The sequence below is a fragment of the Apus apus genome, chromosome 11, assembly GCF_020740795.1.
Source record: "Apus apus isolate bApuApu2 chromosome 11, bApuApu2.pri.cur, whole genome shotgun sequence".
Lineage (NCBI taxonomy): Eukaryota > Metazoa > Chordata > Aves > Apodiformes > Apodidae > Apus > Apus apus.
In genome coordinates, this window is record NC_067292.1 from 4,171,185 (window position 1) to 4,193,992 (window position 22,808).

At 36.1% G+C, this 22,808-nt stretch overlaps 1 protein-coding gene across 2 annotated transcripts in view; it reads right to left on the reverse strand.

Moving 5' to 3' along the window:
- The window catches only part of CDH13 (cadherin 13), a 424,829-nt gene that overhangs the window by 168,790 nt on the left and 233,231 nt on the right, over positions 1-22,808 (reverse strand). For both annotated transcript variants that reach the window (XM_051629562.1, XM_051629561.1), the window contains exon 6: positions 12,214-12,358. In XM_051629562.1, the coding sequence (XP_051485522.1) occupies positions 12,214-12,358 (145 nt within the window). The remainder of the gene's footprint in view (positions 1-12,213; positions 12,359-22,808) is intronic.

Sequence of the window (22,808 nt, forward strand, 5' to 3'; positions counted from 1 at the left end):
TGAAGACCTGTCACATAGGTCTGGGAAAGTGTGCTTTAGTGTGGACTTAAGAAAACAAAATAAACTGAGCAAGTATCTGTGAACAAAACAGCAGGAAGTTTTACTTGAGCACAAGTCCTCTCTTCTTAGAATCAAACATTAAATTTCTTGGCAGCAGCAGCACACACTCCTGGCTTGCCAATGGCCCACTTTCATGAAGCTTACTTTTGTTTAGAAAAAGACTTCAGAAAATCCTGAATATTAAACCTTTCTTCAAGCTATAATGATCACAAAGATTAGCTGTGATCAGCAGTTTTAGGCCATATGTAAATTCAGTGTCCCTAGGCAGAATGGCAAACTGTGAAATACCCTTCTTCTTTTCCCTGTGGCTAGCAGTAATGAGGAAACTGCTCTGCAGGCCCTCATTAATATTGGCCCACACCATCCACTTAACATTCAACAGGTTGAAATTCCGGGGTCCTACCAGGGACTAGCCTATAGCTATGGTATACTAAATTTGCAGAGAAAACATAGTTTAAGCACTGAAATCAGATACAATAGCAAAGAAGCCTTTACCTCATTTGATTTCTTTTAATTAATGCTTTTTTAAAGTTTCCACTTCTTTGGCTGCTGAATTCCAAGCAAATTTAATAGTATTTAAGCAGCCTCACCACCACCCATCCTTACATCATGCTCATGAAAATGCTAAGATATATATGCCGAGGAAGATATTTCCTCTACTCCAGCACACATTGTTTCAAATCCTCAGGACAGGCCAAAGTAATACAAGGATGTACCAACCATGAGAAAATGTCACACTTCTTATGCAACAGTATTTTTAATATAGAATGAACAAGCTCCCTGTTACAGCCTGTACAGTACAGCATCTCTCCCTGGGTGAGGTCTGAGACAACAATCCTTGCCTTGATCAGAAAACTTGATTTAGTTTCATCTAGGAGAGAGGTATCTACACTCAGCAGCAAAGCATTCTGAGCAAAAGTTCACTGATGAATGGTTTCTAAATTGCAGCGGGTGGCAAGAGGTGATAGTAGCAGCAGCTTCCAATGTCTCTGTGCAGGGGCTTCTCTCAGAACAGCTTAGACTTACCTGTTCAGAATGGCTTGAAGTGCATTCTAATAATACTGTAGTGATTGAGGAAAACATTCTGAATTTTTATGTCCTTCCCCTATACTTTCCAATCACGAATACCTACTCGCAAAGGAACTGACAAATTTTAATCTAGAAACCAAAAAGGCAAAAACTAAAAGATTTGCTTGCTTGCTACCAAAATGATTCTTCAGTTTGGAGAAAAAATAAGGAGAGGAAAAAAAAAATACAACACAGAAAATAATTAGTTAAAACTTTATTCAATAACAATGAAGCCTGAAGCTGAATTCAACTTTCTTCAATTCAGCTGTAGCAATGAGAAAGCAACAGCCCAAAGGATGGATAAACTATATTATCTTAACTAGCTAAGGCAAACCTTCAAAATATGAAATGGGAAAGGAAGAGTCATACTATTAACTTTTCTCTCTGGCTAAAAAAATACCATCAAATTTTCAATTCTTTAGTTCCTGTTCAGTAAGCCTGCAGCATATACCAAGCCTGCTGAAAGTGTAACCTCCCCAAATTAAACTGCCAAACAAGCAAAATTACAACATGCCCAAGAGGCATGTATATCTTTTTTGTCTTACAGTTATTTTGATTACTGTAGGTTTTTGTTAACAGAAACTATGATAGAGTTGAGCTTAAAATCAAGAAGGCACAACAGTTTAAATTAAAAATCAAGAAGTTTAGAAAACAATGCTTGCAAGTGTGTCCAAACAGTAATGTATGCAATTTCGTGATCCATTACACTGTCAGTTAAAAAATGCTGATGTGCTTCTATTACCTTTGTTTTCCACAGATATGGCCCTTCTCTGCTACAGCTGGGAAATGAGCTCCTTTGCAAGTTCTGGCTGACCAGATTTAGGGACCACTTATCTGGACAAAAATTGGCGTAACAAGCACAGTACTGCCTATCCTATCTTTGTTAAATTGATTGTAAACTTTGCTTGCTAAACTAAGCTTTGCTGTACTAGACTGCACAAGTGATGACAGGCAGTACTAAATCCTTTTATTAATAGCTACACCAGAGACATTTCAGTACCTCTGTACACCTCCTTTAAGATAATTACATTCCTTTTGTGTTATTTGTATTGTTGCGCCTGTATGATTTCTACGAAAAGTTGTTCATTCAGTGTCTGGCCATTCTTTAATGACCAGAAATTCTCAGAGTGGTTTTAGCATAGGAGCTTTCTCTCCAATAGGATTTGTCTGAGTAGTCCTCACATTTATTTATATAATTATTACAGAATTGGTCAGATGAAAACCTTAATCCACTTTCATTCAGTTGCTGCTGGTACTCGTGTTAAGATACCCGAGTATAATGTAGATGCTGGATACCAAGTACCTAGATACCATTTTTTTGCTGAATACAACGAATAGATATCTCCATTCAGTTCATTGAATGACAAAGAATCCCAAGCAGGTTCATCAAAAGAGATCAGCAGGATGCATCCTCACCTTGCATTCCTTACATTCATGCTGGCTTCACTCCTGGGCTGGCTCAAAACCAGCACAAGCCTGCAAATGTTTAAAATTCTTCTGACTGTAGCACTTATATAGCCTGTGGGAGTAAGGACTTACTCTTGCATATCGAAAGGAACTCTGTATTGTTTAATAGTTTGATTTGCTATTACATGCTACTGCGTAAGTTTTATTTTAATACCATGCAACTGCTGTGATTGCGTTTTTATAATTGGTGCTGTACCCTAGAGAAGAACTTTTTGAAGAGTGAAAAATGCTACCTAGGTGCTGAATCAGAGAATTTCCTGGGAGTGCTTTGGGTAGCAGCACTTAGCTGTGAAGCTTCCCAGCAAAGGCACTGCAGGTGCTAAAGAATTCAAGCTACAAGATCAGTGATGTTAATTAATGGTTTATGCAACATAATAGAAAAGAAAATTAAGGTAGTGAATTAAATTTTGAAAGAAAAGTCCTGGGTAGAATCCAGCTGCGATGCTGATGCCTTCATGAAATTTGTGTGTATTCTAGCAGTTCCAGACCAACATTATCTACACATTCTGAAACAAAGGTGTGGTGGTGTAGCAAGAATGTTTTTTGCTACACTAAATAGTAACGGTTGCAAATTTTGTCCCCAAAGACTCAGATTGATAGTACTTAGGTTTTTTCCAATGACAAGACTATGAATTTCACTGACATTCCTACACCCATTGATTTCACAATTTGCATCTCAGCTGACACAAAGATTTGTCATTTAGCAGGAAAAAAACAGAAATCTTTCATTAATACTCCTTTTTACTTAAGTGTTTCAGATGCCTCCCAAACTACTCAGACACATCACAGGAGCACAGGGTTGATGGCAAGAAATGATAGATGAAAAACTTTTAAATAACTGCCTGTTTAAAATGAGAAACTTTTCTAAAGACAGACACCATATCTGCAATTGCCAATGGCAAAAGAGAATGGTTGTTCAACAGATAATTTTTTTTTTTAATCAAGCAGTGTGTAATTCAGATTGTGAAAACATTGAGACACTATTTTCAAAACCCAAAGGAGCTGTATGTCACTCTAGATCAGAGACTACAGCTTGGAGCTACAAATCAATGTATCTTCATGTCAGTAAAAAAGCTTTAACCAACTGAATTTGCCAAGTTGGGGATTTTTGGATTTGTTTTGCTTGGTTTGTGGCTTTTTTGCCCCCCTCCTAATACAGGAAAAACACGTATCTTGTCTCCCTTTGCAAGATCAAGTAGAATCTGCCCTGTTAAAGCCTAAAGCAGCAAGACCAAGAAATACTATTTGTGTTTGTACTTAATAAAATTACACTCTTAAGTAGGCTGGGAGCAAATACATAGTGTATATTCATACATCTTACATACCAGCTGACAGTAACTGGGTGTGTTGTCACCCCCCCTTCCAAGAAACCTAACAATAGCTTTTTAACTTCACCAAAATTTTCTTGGGGTACAAATGTGTCATTTAAAAAACTTTCAAACTTGTTCGTGGTGCTCACTAACAGGACTTGATTTCTAAACTAAAAAAATGTGATAGCCCTTCTATTTTTGGCAGTCTTTGAGGGGAAGCTGCTACACAGAAATATGCTTGCAATTAGTGCAACTGTGTGTACAAGCAAGTAGCTGTGTGCAAGGCAGACATCACCTGTACTTGAAAGTTATAGTCTGAAGGAAGAAATCAAATGGTTATATTTTCTAGGAGTTTTGCTGAACGTACATGAGCCAAGTGAAATATTTTGAATTTTTCTACAAAGAAAAAAATAACTTAGCACACCATTAAAAAAAACAGATTACCTAACAGTATTTCTTCTCTTTTTAACTATTTGGTCATTCTCACTAATGGTTTCCTTTCCTATCACAATTGTTTCAGTCTTCCAAATGTAATGTACAACCACCCTTTGACCTCATGGGACTACAGACTGCAATTTAAATCCCAGGTATTATATTTAATGGTGAGAGAAAAAAAAAGACTGTGAGGGTGTGAAATAAAGGAAGAAGCAGGAGAAAAAAGCACAGAAAAACAAACTCACATTTGAAAAATAACATCGTTGTTTCATTTTTTTTCCCCAGAGACACTATCTAGCTGATCATATCTTTCAAATAATATTGGGGAAAATAATCACGTTAACCTGCAAGGGAATAAATAATCCTGCCTTTCTACAATGATGAGTTTTTTATTCAGCTGTGTAACTCTCTCCCAATAAATGCAGCATGGATCTGTCTATTGACTGATCCTGGCTCTGTATACTGAGGCAAACAAGTCCCACCTGCATTGGCAATTTACAGGCTTTTTCCATTAGGCACCTGGAGCAATGACCACACCAGAGCACTGCTATCAAAGGAAATTATGTCTGTTGTTACAATCCCTGGTACCACAACTCCAGGATTTTCTTCTAGTTGAGTGAGAGGACAAGGAAGAGGGTGTAAGGCTTCAACTACTGTATCTAATGCCATCAGTCTCCAAATCATGTAATAAATTTATGGGAAGTGATTGCAAGTTGTGAGGATTTATCACCCTTTTCACCCACATTAAAGGGCTTGAATGAAATACAGTGGTGGGGGTGCTGTCAGTCCTCTGACTCAAAGCACATCAGCCCATAAGCCTGCAGGGCTGCTGGCCTGCAAGTAGGTGATGGGAAGGCAATATCCAGAAACGGTGATTCAGAAGCATATCAACACAATCTGAGGTTTTATACCAGTAATAAAGCCTGTCAAGAGGGCTGCAGCATCCTCCTCCACTCCAGTATGCCACAGAGCAATGCGTTTTTTCAGATGTTTTCCTGGCACTGCAGTATCTTTCAATTGATAGATTATAAGGATGAAGTTGTCTCATGTCTAAATTGCTAAATTTCAAGGTCACCCTCTTTCCTGAGAACAGAGGTAAATACATACAACAGGTGCAAAAGCCACTGGTAAATTTATTAATGAAGAAATTTCCCTTTGCAAAGAATTACATCCTGAATTACACAAACACACTTGATAATTTGCTTTTCAGGACCCAGCAAACACTCCAGCTTTTTTTTTTTCCTCTCAATATTTTTTCTTTAATTAAGAAACATTTATTTTTATTGGGTGAACCTGGGCTTAATGTGAAAGAGCCAAAACAGCTAACCATCACTGCTTTCATTCTTCTATACACAGAAGTATGAATACTTCACATTAAATACCCAAGATAGAGAGACCATAATGCTTTTACAACTTCTAATGTAAGGCATTAATACCCATCTGGCCATAAGACTAATTTTTGGTGTATCATTGTGTGTAACTACAGAAAAGCAGATAAAAGTTCATTTTAGCAGAAGAGATGGGGAGCAAACAAATCGGTTGTGCAGCAAGAAGAGGAAAGTTAAAGGGAATTTTCTGTCTTGGGCTGCAGAAGAGGGTGGCTAATAATTTCTAGTCCTCACAAACAGTTCAGTAATTCTGATCTGTGCTCCTAAGCTGATCTGTAGCCTTCTCTGAATCTAACCTATTTCTGCTGAAAATCAAGAATAATTGAACCCTAGAGTGAACTGCAGACTCCAGCTTGCAGGCACTCGTATCACAGACTCAATTTGAGTGAACTGCTAATTGCTACACATGAGATTATTTTAATTTGCTCAAAATGTACTGGTTTGACCACACTTGCATGGCTGGACACCTGTTAATTATTGGATAATACTTTAATGGGTTATTCCTCTCAACTTCTTCTAAAAATCACAGGCAGACTAGATGGGATGTGCATCTTTACCATAATACGATGCACTTATAATAAGTTTCTTTTCATCACGTACATACACAGGAGCCCAAACATCCCAGGATCCCTAGGCTCTACTAAAGGATCAGAAAAGTATTTGTGTCTGTGTATGTTCATATCTCTGTAATCTATACATATCTATATGTAATACACAGAGGTATAAAATTACACCTATGTACATACACAATACTAATATTCATATACAGCTATATTTCATCCCACACAGATTTGAGAACAAATTCCTATTGGGGTATACAAAGCAGCTGTGCATAATTAGCCAATCTGCTTGGTTTCTGATTGAAAATTAAAATATTGACATCACAGATGCTTCTACTTACTTGACATCCGTTACATGTACAGGCTAGATAACAAAAACTCCAAGGCAGTGAGTGCATTTTTGCTGAATTGCAGAGGATTAACCCTAAGAAAAGATTGTTGCAAGCTTGCCATCAACAGTTTTTAAAGTAGGCATAAAACTACATACATTTGTAGACAGAAGAACACAAAAGCTTCTCTGCTGGGTTATACACACAAAGCTTAACACCACATCTCCAGCAGGGAGGACTAGAGAAAAGGGAGGTGAAAAAGGTTTGTATTTTCCAAGGACTTTTCTATATTCTTTTGTTTCCTTTAAGTCAGAGGCTTTCTAGATCACCATCTCATTAAATGCCATTATTCTGAATAATCAAAGTAACTTACACATTTTTCTCCCTGTATTTATCAAATCCTTGAACCAGGTTATACTTCTTTCTCAACAGCTCATAGAATGTGCATAATTAAATGTGTGATATCTGGCATTTCAAACTTCCTCTAAAATTCAAGGTACTGCTGCAAGAGACATTGTTTTGAATCCAAAAAGCTCAGGTTCAAACATTTAATTTTGAGATAATGTTGAGCCTGATTCAATGAGATATTTCAGCTTTGCAGTTCAGCTCTAAAAATACTGCTAAGTTTTACACTGCTAATTTTAAAAAAAATTATTACTATTTTAACATGAAATAATGAGCTCACTCATTAAATACCTTTAAGAGCCAAGAGGCAGAAATTGAAACTGAGTTGACAAGTCTTCAAAAACTGCTCAAGCACCATCTCTAAGAGAGGTTGCAATGCACAGTTTAGTTATCAACAATTCTTTGAGTCAGAGCTCTGGGTTACACACAGGATATAAAGCTAAATCACTTTACCTGTCCTGGTAGGTCATTCTTGGTAAGAAGCCACCATCTTTAGGAACAGTTTTTATTTTTCTAAATCATAGCTATCCACCAGTACACAATGCACAGCTACCAAAAATACTCAATGCTTCAGACTCTTCCTCCTGCTTTTTCCATTTTTACCAATTATTATTTTATGATACTGAACAACCCTCCAGGCTACTCTTCTTAATTCCTTTTGTTTCTTCTATGTGTCTTCAAATGTCTCTTTATTTCTAGCAATTATTTATAGACATCAATCAGTCCTGGTCTGTATTCAGACTATTGTATATCATGGAAAACAAGTTATTTCTTTACATACAAGTCTTGAGGAATTCTCCCTACCACTGCAGCTCAGATTTTACCCCACTGGGCTTCCAGCACACTGTTACATGTGACTCAATGTCAAGTGTCTTTAAAATAATTTCTGTTAAATACCTCCAACAAACGAAGTGGGATGGCAGCCAAGTTCATTTAACCTGCCTTCACTTTCCAGCCTTTAAAGCCTAATGTTTCTGCCTGGCTATTTAATCCATAGCTTAGTCACTCTCCTGAGTGTACTGAGCTCAGTCTGCAGCAGGACACAGATCCTGAACACTAGAGCTGGCAGCTGGATAGATCAGAGATCTATAGGAAATAAACTGGGTAATAGTTTAGAAAACAAAAACAGGATAAAGCAGAAGGTTCAGATAATGAAACCCTACAGCCAGTAGAAAAAATGCCACAGGTGTCCCTGAACCAGGCTCAAATATTGTTTCCCTGGTGTGTATATATATATATATGCTGACTTCAATCTCATAGAGAAATCAGAGAATTTATAAATAAAAAAAGAAATTATTTCTCTACTGCTCTTTTTAAAAAAAAAAAAGGTGTTTTTTTATAATAACTAGCCACCAAGTGTTCAGTTTGTCTAGGAAATAATCTGCAAATATAAATCTGAAAATATTAATTTAAGAATATGTTTGAGTGTATGAAAACAACTAATTAACTGTAACTAAGTATATCATGAAATCTCTCCAGGAAAGATATATCAGGAAATATATTACTATTACACCTACCATTCCCATATTTTTATCATTAATTATAAGCTGTAGCAAACCCTAGCTTGAAATCCAGATGAATATTTATTAATATAATGCATATACGAGTTTATAGTCTCAGTAAATACACCCAGGTATTTGTATTGAAGTGATGACACACAAATTGTAGAGTCCCAAATAAACAGTGGTGGTTACTGAGAGTTCAAAATTCACACACAAAAAAAATAGGTGAATGGTTTTAGTAACACAATGTATTACAACACCTGTAGCATCCTGCTACACCACCAAAACACATCATCGTTGGGACTATTCACAAAAGAGTCTTCAATTATTCATAGACAGACCAAATCAATACAAAAGCTATACACTATCTCCAGGTTTTATTTTCTGCTTATTTTTTCTACTGGTCGCTATCTCCAATGGCAGATAAAAGAAGGTGCTTAACAGGAGCTTGACACAATGTTTGACTGTAATCTTGGAAATTTTGTGCATTTCCCTAATTAAGGAATTAAACCTTCAAGACATTAAGGAAAAGAGTCATTATGGAAAACAATAAAAAGATGGAACATATAACCTGCAGCAATATCAAGGAACTCCAATATAAACATTTGCTTGAATATTAAGATTTATATATTTAAATTTGTGGTGCTAACTCTCTCCAAGACGTTTATTCACAAATCTCTTATATTTCTTATGAATAATAGATAAAATGTAAGTGCAATTTCAGAGTCAATAAAGAAGTGGAAAGTCACTAGAAAATTCCATTGAGAGTTTCTGACTGCAAAAATTGTTGCTCCACAGGAAAACAGGAACCTAACAATGAATAACTTAAAATAAGTTACTACCATAATTATAATATCCTTTAACGAGGCCTCAGAATCCTTCAAGCAAGTGTCACAGTCCAGTATATCTATATCTTTTTCTACATAATTATGCAACTCTCATCATTGAATTATTTGAATCCATGGACACTTTCACTTTGACCCAGTGATCTTGAAGACAGAGCCAATATACCTGGGTGAGCACCATTTATTTTCAGCAGAAGACCGGGTTTGAGTCAGAGCGTGACTGAGGATGCGGGTGGCTGTGACATGAAGTAAGGTTACACATACTATGCACAGCCTTTCTTTTGGAACTTACAAAGTGATACAACTATACAACATCAGTACAATAAGAAGGAATCAGGAATCACACATGCAAATGCACAGAGATTTCTGTCAAGCTGTGCAGTGCAGCTATTGATTTGGAGCAGCAAGACAGAGGAATTTGATTAATCATTTTAAGATATATGCCATAAAATTTGAAGAACTGTGGAAAACAGATGTAAACAACATGAAGTCTTGTTTTACTAGATGCCATCTGCATAGACAACTATGACAGATTCAAGCTAACACTGATTTTACAGATTTGTTTTTGAACAAAATAATTTTGTAAGTATTGGTATTCTTGACACCAGGAAGATGAGGTTATGAAGTTTAATGGGATGACTACCTGGGGGAGAGAGGGAGAGGACAAGAAAAAGATGAAGAAAAAATTATTCAATCTTTGATTAATGAGTGAGTAAGACAATCAAGATGCCAAACGCTACACAGATAAATACCAAAGTGCAGCAGGACAAAAAGAATGAAAACCGTTACAGGCAAATCTACTGAAAGTTGGAGTGAGAAAGATGTCTACTGAATCAGGAGCATAAACTTTCATGTAAGGAGTGAAAAAAAGGAAAAGCAAAGATAGGGAACTGACATTTAAAAAAAAAAAAAAAATCCTAAGCAAAGAAACATGGTACAAAGTTTGAGTAAAGAAAGAACATGTAATGGATAACAGTTAAATATTGTCCTATAGCCTGGAATTAACACTCAAGTTTAGACTAAATATCATTTGGTTAAGGCATATGTGGTACATCAGAAATTTAAACTGCTTTGATGGAAAGAAATGAGACCACTGAAAGACTTGCAGGAACTTTCAGCTCACATTCAGAGTTCATATACTACTAGCAGGATTAAAGCTGAAACACTGCAGAGTTTGAGCTCTTCAGCACCATTTTCTTTTATGTAAATCCTTGATTTACGAGCTATGAATCTACTAAAACTACACCTTCCAACTCAAAGGTCTCTAGGAACATGTACCTAAATGGGCAGGACAAGAAGATGCTGTAGTTTACATGAAAAGCTAGTAAAGTTGGTCCCTTGATCCAATTAGATAGCCACACTCTGCCATATACTATTGACTGTGCAAAGGAATCCCTGACATTTGTTAACAACACATTCTCACTTAATTATGAAACTCTTGTTACAACACAGGAGAAATGTGAACTGGGACAGTCTAAGGAAGTTGCTGAATGAGCAATCAATATCTGAAATGAATTATGTACTATAGACCAACAACAGAAAAGTTAGTGTTCTGCTTGCAACCACACTCTCTTCATCACATGCTTGTCAGAAGTCAATGAGCATTCAACTGAACATCCTTTGCAATCTGATGAAAGAGCAGCTCATACCTACAGCTTTTCATACCTGCAGCTTTTCATACAGCAACTATTTGTGAAAAGGCAAAACTCACTAGAAAGGTTACATAATTTCTAGAAACTACATAAATAAAAAAAGGACAAAAAATAACTTCTACTCCTATCAATATGTAATAAAAGAAGTAAAAGGCAATGTCTGTTCTTGTTCAGAGTCAACAAAGTTCATGTTCACATTAAGCTTCAACGAATATTAAATATTCACAAAAATATAATTTACTTGATTTCAGTTCAAAACATTTCAGTGTGTCTATACAGTCAAAACCTGACATCTGTACTCATAACTTCAACTACATAGAGTGGATAAGGTTTGTGTTCACTGTCACTCCACTGATTTGAATGGGAGCTTCTACTGTTTGAGATTTCTTTTACCAAGACCCAGGTTAATTCCATAACATAATCTGATCATACAGTTGTTCATTACAGATGCAGAAAAGCAACCTTAGAGTGGAATGCAGCAGCTCTTTAATAGCTCACGACAAAATTGCACAACAACTGAGGTTTGAAAAAAAACAGTTGGAAAAAGTTACCTCCACCTCTACCTGCAGGAAGAGCTTAGCTAGGATGGTTGTTTGTACACAAATTATAATTTGAAATAATGTTATTATCAAATTTCAATATGAGACAAAATCAAGAGAATTTAATCAGAACATTTTCATTACTTACCTTAATCCTCAAAGTGTTTTTATTGCAACTCTTTTATAGGCATTTACATAAATGACATCACTCAGTATTTCAATCTATTTTACTATATTCATTATGTGCTTTCCATTTATTCCTGAAAATGACCCTTCCAGCAGCTAACCTTACAGAGAAATAGGTGGAATTTTCAGTCCAAACAAACAGAACATGTTATTTCGTCTGAATCCTAACAATATTCTAGGGGTTGTCTTCATCGATTCCAGAGATGAAAAAAAAAAGTGTAAATCTAAATGTAATCTTTCCTACCAAACTATGTTATTCGACTTTTCTTTTTAGTGCAGAGACTTGACTGTTTTTCAAAAATCGTTACCTGCTGTACTAAAGGGCTGCTCTCTCCTCTTTATGCAGGGGAAGGATACAGTGAGCAGCAAAATCAGCAATCAAATCTATACAATGTGATAACAATGCATTTTTTAATACAGAATTTGTTCAGGTGTTATTTATAGAGAAATGATTGGCATGGACTTACCTGTAGGAGATGCCTCCATGACATGACCAACGTAGGGTCCTTCTTTGAACATCGGCCTATTGTCATTTTGGTCAATAACAGAAATATCTAGGCGGACTGGACCATCAATGGTTTTCCCACTTATATCTGTGACCTCAACTTCAAGCTGTATGAACAAAAACAGAGGAATAAATTAATTACTTTGCTATCACAGTGAGTAAGGAGTTAGACAAAACTAGCTCAGATCGGTGCTGCTGTAACCAGATGTTGGCAAGGATACCACTGGCAGCCCATTTTTTTTTTGACCTAAGCTCAGAGAATATTTTAAATCAAAGGAAAAGAGAAAAAGATTTACATTAAAATTAAGATGCCCTGTGGCAGATTGAAAATGTCATATTCCCTGATAATGAAATTACTAGAGTAAAAAAAAAAGACCCCCTGTAAATGTGATACTAATAGTAGATTTTGTTGGAATTTACATTTCTTTACCTTTCTCAAGCCCAGTTAGAACACACACACATAGAAATATCTCAGTATAATTCACATAACAAAAAAAAAAAAGACAAGAATGCATTAGACGTTAAAAATCTTTTCTCAGTTATGATGGCAGAAAGTTCTGTTAGGTAAACTCGATAGTTTTCCAGCTTTTCTAATAAGGTATGGAAGGACAGAACAATAGTTTTATATAAGCAGGTATGTATATACACACACACTCAGATCAAAATGTATGAAAGCACTCATTGAACTCAAAGCTCACATATGCAGCCGCAGTTTTGCTTGAGCTTCCTTTAATTCCAAAAACTGGAAAGAACGATCATATAATGCATCTCAGCCCTTCAACCCACTTGTAGTGGAAAGTCAGAATGAGGCACCAAAACTTAATCAGTCCTTAGGGCAAACCATGCCAAAACTTCTCAGATAATAGCAAAGGTGAAATTGGATGGCAAGTGCATGTTGTAACTGCCATCCTCTCTTCACCAAGATGTCAGTAAAACAGCAAAATACTTAGCAGTGGCACAGGTATTATTTTCACCTACCCTACCCAGCCCTGGACTCAACTCTTAAATGGAGTTAAGCCAGCCAGACAATGAACCTAAGCACAGATGTTAATATCACCCTCTTCGAGTCTTTCCCTGAAAATGGTAGCAGCATGTGCTGGAAGTGTCCCAGCATTTTGCTAATTCTGTTAATTTATTCTTCATTGCCATGTCTTATACCTGAACTTGTTCACAAGCTGATGAAAAATCCTACTGAGAAAGAATTAGGTCAGAATTCTTATTCCTTTCTTAAAACTGATGGCTTATTATCACATCTGTCTGTATTTTGTTACAGTTCAGTGTGCTGGGTGTAAGTAGCAGTATTTGTTATGAGTAAATGATCTATTCACTCTGTTTGTAAACAGTGTCACAGTGATTTTAACATCTACTCACTGGTTATCCTCACTTCTCTAGCAATTGTTCTTGCAAGCCTTTCCCAAGCCTTATTTTTACTAGATATATAGTTCAACAGCTCAAAAGCAAACAAATACTCTGACATGAAAGCCACTGATTGCTGTGGCAGTGGCCCAGCTGAAGCTCTATGCAGCCACAAACCCTTTTAATCTCTAGGGCTCATTTAACTCTGTACTCTCAAGTCAATGTAGTGGGGACTAGGAAGGAAAACGCAGTCTTCTTACTGAACTACATTAAACCTAGATACAGTTTTAGATACAGTTAGAAACTGCTGAGAAAAATATTTATCTTAATAAATGTTGACTCATCAAAACTATGTTAATTGCCTTGGGAAATAGAAGAACAGCAATATTTCTCTGCACAATTCCAGCAAATTCGTTTTAAAATTCAAGATAATTTGCTCTTAATTTATCTCTCAATATTAAGTGACTGTTCTGCTCATTGGAAAGAACAAAGGCTTTGCTAAATTTAAAAAACTACTTCAGCTGCTTTATCAAAATTGTAAATCATCTAAAGAAAAGGCTGATCTAACACTAGAGTGGTTTTTTGTCCTACACTTGCACAGATTAAGGAAGAAAAAAGGATATTCTTACTAATGACTGAAACAGATTTAATTTATCACTACCAAGTTGACCCTGTCTGAGACTAACTGGCCAAAAAAAGCTGGCATGAGATGCATGGGAATGGTTACATGATCTCTGCTTTGTTTTATTGAGATGGCAAGAAAACTCAATTTTATTTCCAGGCTTGTCCTAACAATTACGGGTTAATTCTCCTTTTAAAATATTTCAAAATAAAAACTGCAGTACTGAAATAATGATCATCTATCTTTAAATTACTAGCTTGAGAAAGAAGTTGCCTTGTATCTTGTCTTGCCTGACCAAAAACACCTGACAAACCCATAAAGCCCCAATTCCCACAAAATAAAAAACAAACAAACAAAACAAGAAAGCAAAGAAGCTACAAAGCAACAAAAGTACATTGTTACTTATAAACCGCAACATGTGCAAGAGAAATAAGCATTTGAGTAAAAGACAATATTGGCACAGAAAAGCAAATTAATTTGAACAGGCTCTAATTAAAACCAGGTGGAAAATTAGATTGTGCTTAACTAGCAGAAGAGTGAGATTTCAGACTTTCAATAAGGAAAGGCAGCAAAGTCTATGCAGTTTTAATGTAAAACTTGAGTGATGCAGGAAAGATACTGCATTTATTTTGTTAGGAAGAGACTGGAACTGAACAGTCAGAAGGTATCTAAGTTCCTGCCTCATTATTACAACATAACTCTAAGGAAAAGTGTTACACACACAGACAGATTTGGGCAAACTGACCAAAAAAAATAATCTGCAGAGCTCTGTAGCTATATATTACATGAAAACCTGGTAAGATTGACTATGCTTTCAATGTTCCAACTCAAAAGTTACAGAATTATATTCATAATTATGAAGTTATGTTCATTGTAATCTAACTAAACATATTTTCAGGAACACTTGAAGCTAAATCTCAAATCCATTTTTGACAGAAGGATACATGCAAAATAAAAAGGATAATCAAGGTTTTAGGAAAACTGTTACAACTCAAGTCTCCATGATAGGATACAAAGCAGACTTCAGCTACTGCTTGCAATATAGCTGAGAAACACTGATAAAAATTGAATACAACAATAAAAAATGGAAAAGTGATACAGACACCCAAAACCTGCTAGCACTAATAGATTTTGGCCTGTTTGTCCATACAAACTCTCAATATTCAATACTCTTCCTTCTCAAAAGGGATTTTGTCACTTCCCATCCAATTTCCTTCAGCACATCTGAAATTAGGATCTTTCTCGACACCCCAAATACAAGGGTTTTACCAGAACCTTAGAAAGCTTATTCAAGGCTGCACAAATCTCTTTTAGGCACTCTGCTTTATTTTATATAGTCTCAAGTCCTTTCCACTCTACAGTCAGCAACAACATTTACAGAAAAAAGATAAGCAGTCTCATTCTTACCATTACTTAAAGTCATTTCAAAGGTTTCTCTTTACAGAACAGCTGTTTCCATTTATTTATTGCATTTGGTGAAACAATTCTGGACAGCCACCTTCCTTCTCTGCATATAAATGTCTATTTCCACTCTGCAGCCTTCCAGTCAATGGTCCACACAAAATTACATCATAAATTTAAAGTTTTTCATACATAAACCTGGAATATCTTTTAATACTTAATTATCTTCAAAGTCTAATACACGTTCTTTAGTCATTAAACGCCTTCTAATTTTTATTTCCAATTTGCTGCTAATAAGAATGTTTCTTACCAAACTCTCCCAGTTGTTTCAACAGATGGCCCCTCTACATGTTCCTCATGCCCAGCAAAAAGAAATCAGGTATTTCTGTGTGTGAAACCTGCAGCCTTACAGAAGCACAAGGTCCCTGTGGTCAGGAGCACACAGATGCCTGGGGTGCCAGCCGTGGGGGCTGCAGGGGCCAGTCTGAGGGGGGGGGTGCAGGGCTGTCCTGTGCAGTCTCAAGCTCGTTCCAGCCAGTTCTAGAACAGTCCCTCCACAGGGCACAGCTGAGCCCATCAGCAGTGCTTGGTGGTGCCTCTAGGAAACCATGTGCAAGCAAGGAAAAAATTTCACAGGTGTTTCGTCTTAATCTTGACCCAGGAGTTTTTAATCTCATTGCTCCAACCCCCACAAGGTCAACCCATCATAGCAGGGAAAGCAGAGTAATATCTGACCAAGACAGAGGAAAGGTGCATCACCCCAGGAATGGGGTATGCTCTGGCATCTGAAAGGAGCACTATACCATTCCAGAAGACTGCTATGCCACCACCTGCTCCAAGATGAGTTATTTTTGAGGTATCTATAGGCACAGACCACTGATTATTTTATTTATTCCTAGCTTGATTGGAATTATTATTGACAATACTTCTCAGGTTTACTTACCATCAACTCTTAAGTGTGTATTGACAGTAAAGAAAGGCAATGGTTTGGGTTGGAAGGGACCCACAAGATCATCTAGATCCAACCCCCCAGCATGGACAGAGACACCTCCCACTAGATCAGGTTGCTCAGAGCCCAATCCAACCAGGGATAGGGCCTCCACAGCTTCCCCAGGCAACCTGTTCCAGTGTCTCACCACCCCCATAGTAAAGAATTCCCTCCTAATATCTAACCTAAATCTCCTCTCTTCCAGTTCTAATCCATTACCCCTCGTCCTCTTGCTACAAGCCCTTGTAAAAAGTCCCTCCCCAGCTTTGATGCAATTATCTAAAACAACCTAGAGAAGACCATAATTCAGACACACAGAAATTAATTACAATTAAATTTTCCTGCTATTAACAATACGAATAAAATATTAGCTAATTTTTATATAGTATAAGAAGAGATGGAAGCAGAGGATATAAAACCAAAATACACTGCTTCTAATAGATACAGATAATTTTATCTCTAAGTACTTGTTGACAGGGTATCAATTACCTCAAGGTTGTACAGATGACAGCAAAAAATGGCACCATTACTTGCAAGGGAAGAATTAACTTCAGACTCAGAGCTTAGGCGGGCAGGGATTAATTACCCATTCTAAGTACACCTATGAGCATCATACAGAGGCCTTATCTTACTAATGCATCCACTTAAAAAATTAGATTCTGATTACTTAAAAGAAATATTACTCTAATTTTATTGGTTTCTTATTTAATAATAGTCATGTAATCTTTTATTAATGTACTATTTTCAATAACTTCACAAGTGAACTGTAAGCAGTTCCAGTCTGAAAGGATTGTTGCACTATGAAGACACTGAACTTTCAACTGATGTTCAGTACTCGGACATTTGAAAGCCTAAAGCACTACACCTTGGTGATTGTAAGTATTATTGTGTTCTTCTGTATATCTCATACTTATGAAGACTAGAGGTGAAGCAGCAGTGTCTCAGCTTTTATTTCAAGATAGGTGTCTGTTTTTATTACACACGTTTGATCTCCAACATGTTTTGTTGGAAAAACACTAGTGGAACAATGATAATTTCTCTTGCTCCAAGCTTTATATAACTTATATACTATATAACCTCTATAGGTCTTCTGATTAAATCTCCTCCTAACAAGGACCTATGCAATGTCTGAAAAGTCTTTAGATTTAGAAATGCAAAGATGATTTTGAGTTCCTACTAGATCTTTATAATCATCAGCTTATCACAAGGAAGTATTTTTTGAGTTCCTACACTTTACCCTATTTCTTTTCTTGCACAAATGTCAAAATATCATCTTTTTTTTTTTATCAACCTTCAAATGTCTTGTGCCTTTCTTCAGAAAGTAGTAATTTGAAAAATGATGTAATTAATAGAAAAGCACAACATAGGGATCCAGTCTTGTTATTGGCTTACATGAAACATGTCAATTTTTAGACAATACTTCTAGTTAAAATAAAGAAGATGTAGTTAGTTAATATAACCAAAAAGTTTCATAGTATTACTATAGTACAGATGTATAGATATCTATATGCCTGCCTGCCCTACTACACAAACCCACTGAAGTTCCTCTCACAGAAATTACAGATTTCATTTTAAAACATTGATCTCTACAAAGTCCTTAAAGAATTTCAGGACTCTCTAGATTTCATTACAAAAACTAATTAAAACAGCAACTGAGCCTTCTGTGAATGCTTTAATTTTTCTCTGTAAACCACGGTAAGTTGGGCAATATATAGACTGTAACTGCATATGTTCTACAAATCAAAGAAAGCAATATGGTAGGAATTAACAGTGGGAAATTATTCCAAAGCTATAATTCAAAAAATGTCACTCTTTTTACCAATTTTAACCTCAGTTAATGAAAGAAGAGTAAAGATCAAAACCAATATACAGAAAAAGCATTTTATTTCAGAACAAGTGTAGGGGTCTTTGTGCGCATACAATATATGACTTAAATACTGCTCACTTTAGTGCACTCCCCAAACTAGGCATTCTCCTAGATAGCACCATATATACATTCTGCAATGACCCATGAAACTACAATTGTACTGCACCTCCAGATCAGGTGAAAGACAGAAGAGTTTTAGCAAATACCTCCCTAAGAGAAAGGTTTACACTGACCTATCTTGCAATCCTAGAGTTATCCTCCAGTTATTTCATGATTCCTGTTTTCTTAGCACAACTACTCTCAGCTGTGTGCATTAATCAAAATCTCCCAAAAGAAGGACAAAGGATGAATTCTTCATTAGGTAAAACTCACTACTACTTCTTTGATCACAGGAGATGCAGGGCTTTGGAGACAAATTAATAGATTTTGGAAAAGGAAGAGGAACTTCCTATTATAAACAGTCAAAGATGTTCTTTCCTTGCTCCTTTTAAAGGTAGTGGCCTTAATATTTTTAATAATGAGTTACATAAGAAATCTGAAAGACCAATGTCATAATATTCTGGTTTGTGAAGTGTAACATAGCAAGTCCTTCCAAGGAAGAAACAAGAAATAAATATTTAACTTCATATGATTTATCCTTTAAAAAATTCCAAAATGTAAGCCTAATTAAGCAAAAAACCCAGCAACAGTATGAATGTACATTTATTCACACTACTAGACTTGGGGGAAAAAGGATGATGTAATTTATGCACTCATACTGCTGCAGAACTCTTCATTGAGTAAAACCAAAATGAACTGGAATGACTGATCTGATGCTTGATAACAAGACCATACATCAATAGAAGAGCAAGATAAAACATGTTTGCTTACGTTGTATTGTAACTTGTGTTTGAAGCTAAATGTCACTGAACAGCAAAACTGTTTTTTTCTTGGGTGTGGGAGGCAGTCAGGGAGTGGAGAGATAAGCCATAAAAGCAAAGTACTAGAAAAAGATAACATGAGGACAGAGGGAATGATGATGAATACCATTAACCTTAGAAGGCCCTATCTAAGCTGAGTCAAATTCAGAAAAGCTCTACAGAACTGACCTGGCTGTTGCCCCATGGTCCAACAGGAGGCTGCCTGGTGGGACACTGGTGGCAGGAGCTGTCTAGTGCCCACCTAATGCAATTCTGACTGGTCCCTCCAACTGTCCCCTTCCCAGCTGCAGCTGTCATGAGATCATTCCTAAACATACCTGTCAAGTCTAACAAACCTTTTCTTTCTTACAGAAAGAAGGGAGAGAGATGGAGAAAGAGAAGTACAAATTGCATTTTCATAGTTTATACATTTCTCTAAGAAAAATGTTTGCCTGTTCAGAGCTAGGATTGCATTTGAACCTGTCAACAGAGGGGTTTGTGTACATGTGGGTATGAGCCACAACATTCCCATATTATTTCAAATTATCTGTATTTAAACAAAACCAAACCAAGTCAAGAAAGTTGCCATAATTAAAAAAAAACAACAACTTTCTGTATGTTTTCTACATTAATTTTTGTACAGTAAATCCTTCTATTGTGAGTATCTTGCTTGTAAATATCTTTCTATTGTGAAATATCTTTCCCCTGAAGTGGAAGCTCAAAATATTATATTTCCCAGTTTACAGGCCAATCTCCAGAAGCATATTGGACTTACACATCCTAATGGCTTGAGATAACATTAAAAATTGCCCATCTGTCTGAAAAAGAACCTGGCACTGGCAATGCAGAAAAGTTAACACATCTTGGGAGCAGATTATTCCTCAATGTGAGTATGAAAAAATCTTGAATGATTAAGCCAGTGATAACAGTGCTTGGAGTTTTGCAGGTTCTTTACCCTGTACTGGCAGTACCACACTCTGACTTCTAACACCAGCAGGTCTCTGGATTCCCTTTACAGAACATGCCTAGAAGATACTATCAGTGAAATACACTCATTGCTGCAACATGAAGCTAAAATGCCATACATTCAATAGCTTTTATTTCAATATATTAAATTCTTCCATAGCACTAAACTAAGCAATTATGATTTTACTGTTTAATTGAATTTATATACTGTAATACTATTAATGTCACAGTAAATGTATTTTCTTCTAGAGCTTTGTGTCTCTGAATCATAATATTGCTGAAAAAGATGCTGTTTTCCTGTAAAACTGAAGTACTGACCATTTTTCTCTGCTGTGAGTATAAAATGGTCCCTTTCCTGTGAACAAGATCACAAAGTGGGGAAAAAGAAGTAAAAAAAAAAATATAGAGAATGATGTCATAAACATCAGAGAGATGAATACATTAAATACAGTCATAGAAATCTTCTACCAAAATGAACTCTGCCTTTTCTGCAGGACAACACAAAACCAATTGCAAAAATTATTTTGAGGTTTTTAATTAATTGAAAAGAACTAATTTGAGATTTTGTAAAATATTTCATGTGTGGCAACAGAAAAAATAAACCAACAAAATGGATTATTTAATCCCATGTTTTTTAACACTTACTCCTGAGGATAATTTTAAACTTTGAAAGTAGAGCTGGTCATTTAGAAGTAAAATGGTATATTCAGTTATTTGTGTCAGTTTGGAGCAGACAGGTTTTACTCATGTGACTTCTTGTGACTATCATTTTAAGATTTCATATTTTAGTATTTAAATATTTGTAAGAACTAATTATTTGGACACGCCAGACTCTGATAAACACCAAATATTTATTTATATTTATATAAATTCAGAGCCTTGTAACTAGCAATTCTTCAAAGCTTTTGTACATCTTACACCCTAGATCCACCCCTCATAAAATCCAGTCTCTGATAAATGACACTGTGTAGGGACAGTATTCTGAACAGTCAGGCCACACAAGAGGAAACTGGGTTTAACTGGTTAGCTATGCAAAAGATGGCAAAAGCTGGGAGAAGAAACTGAGTTGAAATTATTTTACCAAAACCTTACATCAGGTAAAATTTAAATCAAGCTTGGATCCAAGATTTTTGATCTCCAAATACAAGACATAGCTAAATTCTATCTCGTGCTGAGCAAGTGTTGTAAAATTACATTCACAAAGGTTATTAAGCTACCAACATGCACACAGTGTGATTTTTCAAAGTGCCTTACAAGACTCAGTAATATATCCTATTAAAATAAAACACCTTTGAAAGAGCTTTGAAAACCTGATTGTCCTCTCAGTGTCTCATTTTTCCCCCCATTAACCACCATTCTACAGCTGTATAGATACAACTGAAAATAATTTTCTGCATTCTCATAACAGAAAGCTGTATATTTATAAGGTTCTCTGATATAGATACAAAAACTAGAATTACAGCTATTTTTGAAGTATATTTCCTGGTAAATATTATCTATGGGTTTTGAAATTAGAATGCCCACTTAAAAAATAACCTCAGTGAACAAATGAGAAGGACATTCCTCAGATCTGTGAAGCAACACAGCTCTTCAAATGAAGCCATGTGTACTTCACACAGACCCAAAGTCTTACGGATGATCATAGAAATACTAATCAAAATCTTCCCATATCACAAGAGAACACATGTTGAGCTCCTCAAAAAGAGGGCAGGGTGGGGGAAAGAGAAAGATATCAGGATTCACCAAAGCAATCAAGTCTAATCACCACAAAAATATTAAAGAAAATCAAAGAGAAAGGAAGTAGGACTGAAATAAAGGATTAAGACATAAAATGTGCCAGAATTTTTAGGTTCTGTGCTGCACCACAAAAACAGCAGAGACTTACATAAGAAAAGATGAAAAATGGCTTGGCACTTTTCAATAGCTGCTAGCAATATTCAACTACATGCTCACTGTTTTCACTGCTTGAAAATAACTCCAAACGGCCTTTAGGAAGTGGCAACAGTTTAACAAATTTCATCTCGCAGAAAGATTCAAGAAGCAACAGTATCAGAGAAAGCCCGTAAATAATCAGACCAACAACAAAAATTCAAGACCTAAAATGCATCAGTGACAAGAAAACTGACTTATTTAGGCATAAGAAATAAAGGTCAGTATAAATGTCAGGTATATGTCAAACACTTCTTCTTCTTTTTCATTGCTTAACATACCTGTTCCTACAAATGAATAGGAAAAGGCCTCAGAAGTCAAGGATCACACAAGCTTATGCCGCTCTAGCACAAATGTTTCCAAGAAGGTTTCTCTATCTTAAAACAAGAAAACAAGGATTTACAAGAGTGCTTGTATAGAGGACTTTACAAGAAGGACTAGAGAGCATACAGCATACTGCTGCTTGCTGCCCAGTCTTCTGACTGTCAGTATTCCTGGCATGAGATCTCATCCTCTCTCCACAGCCAGT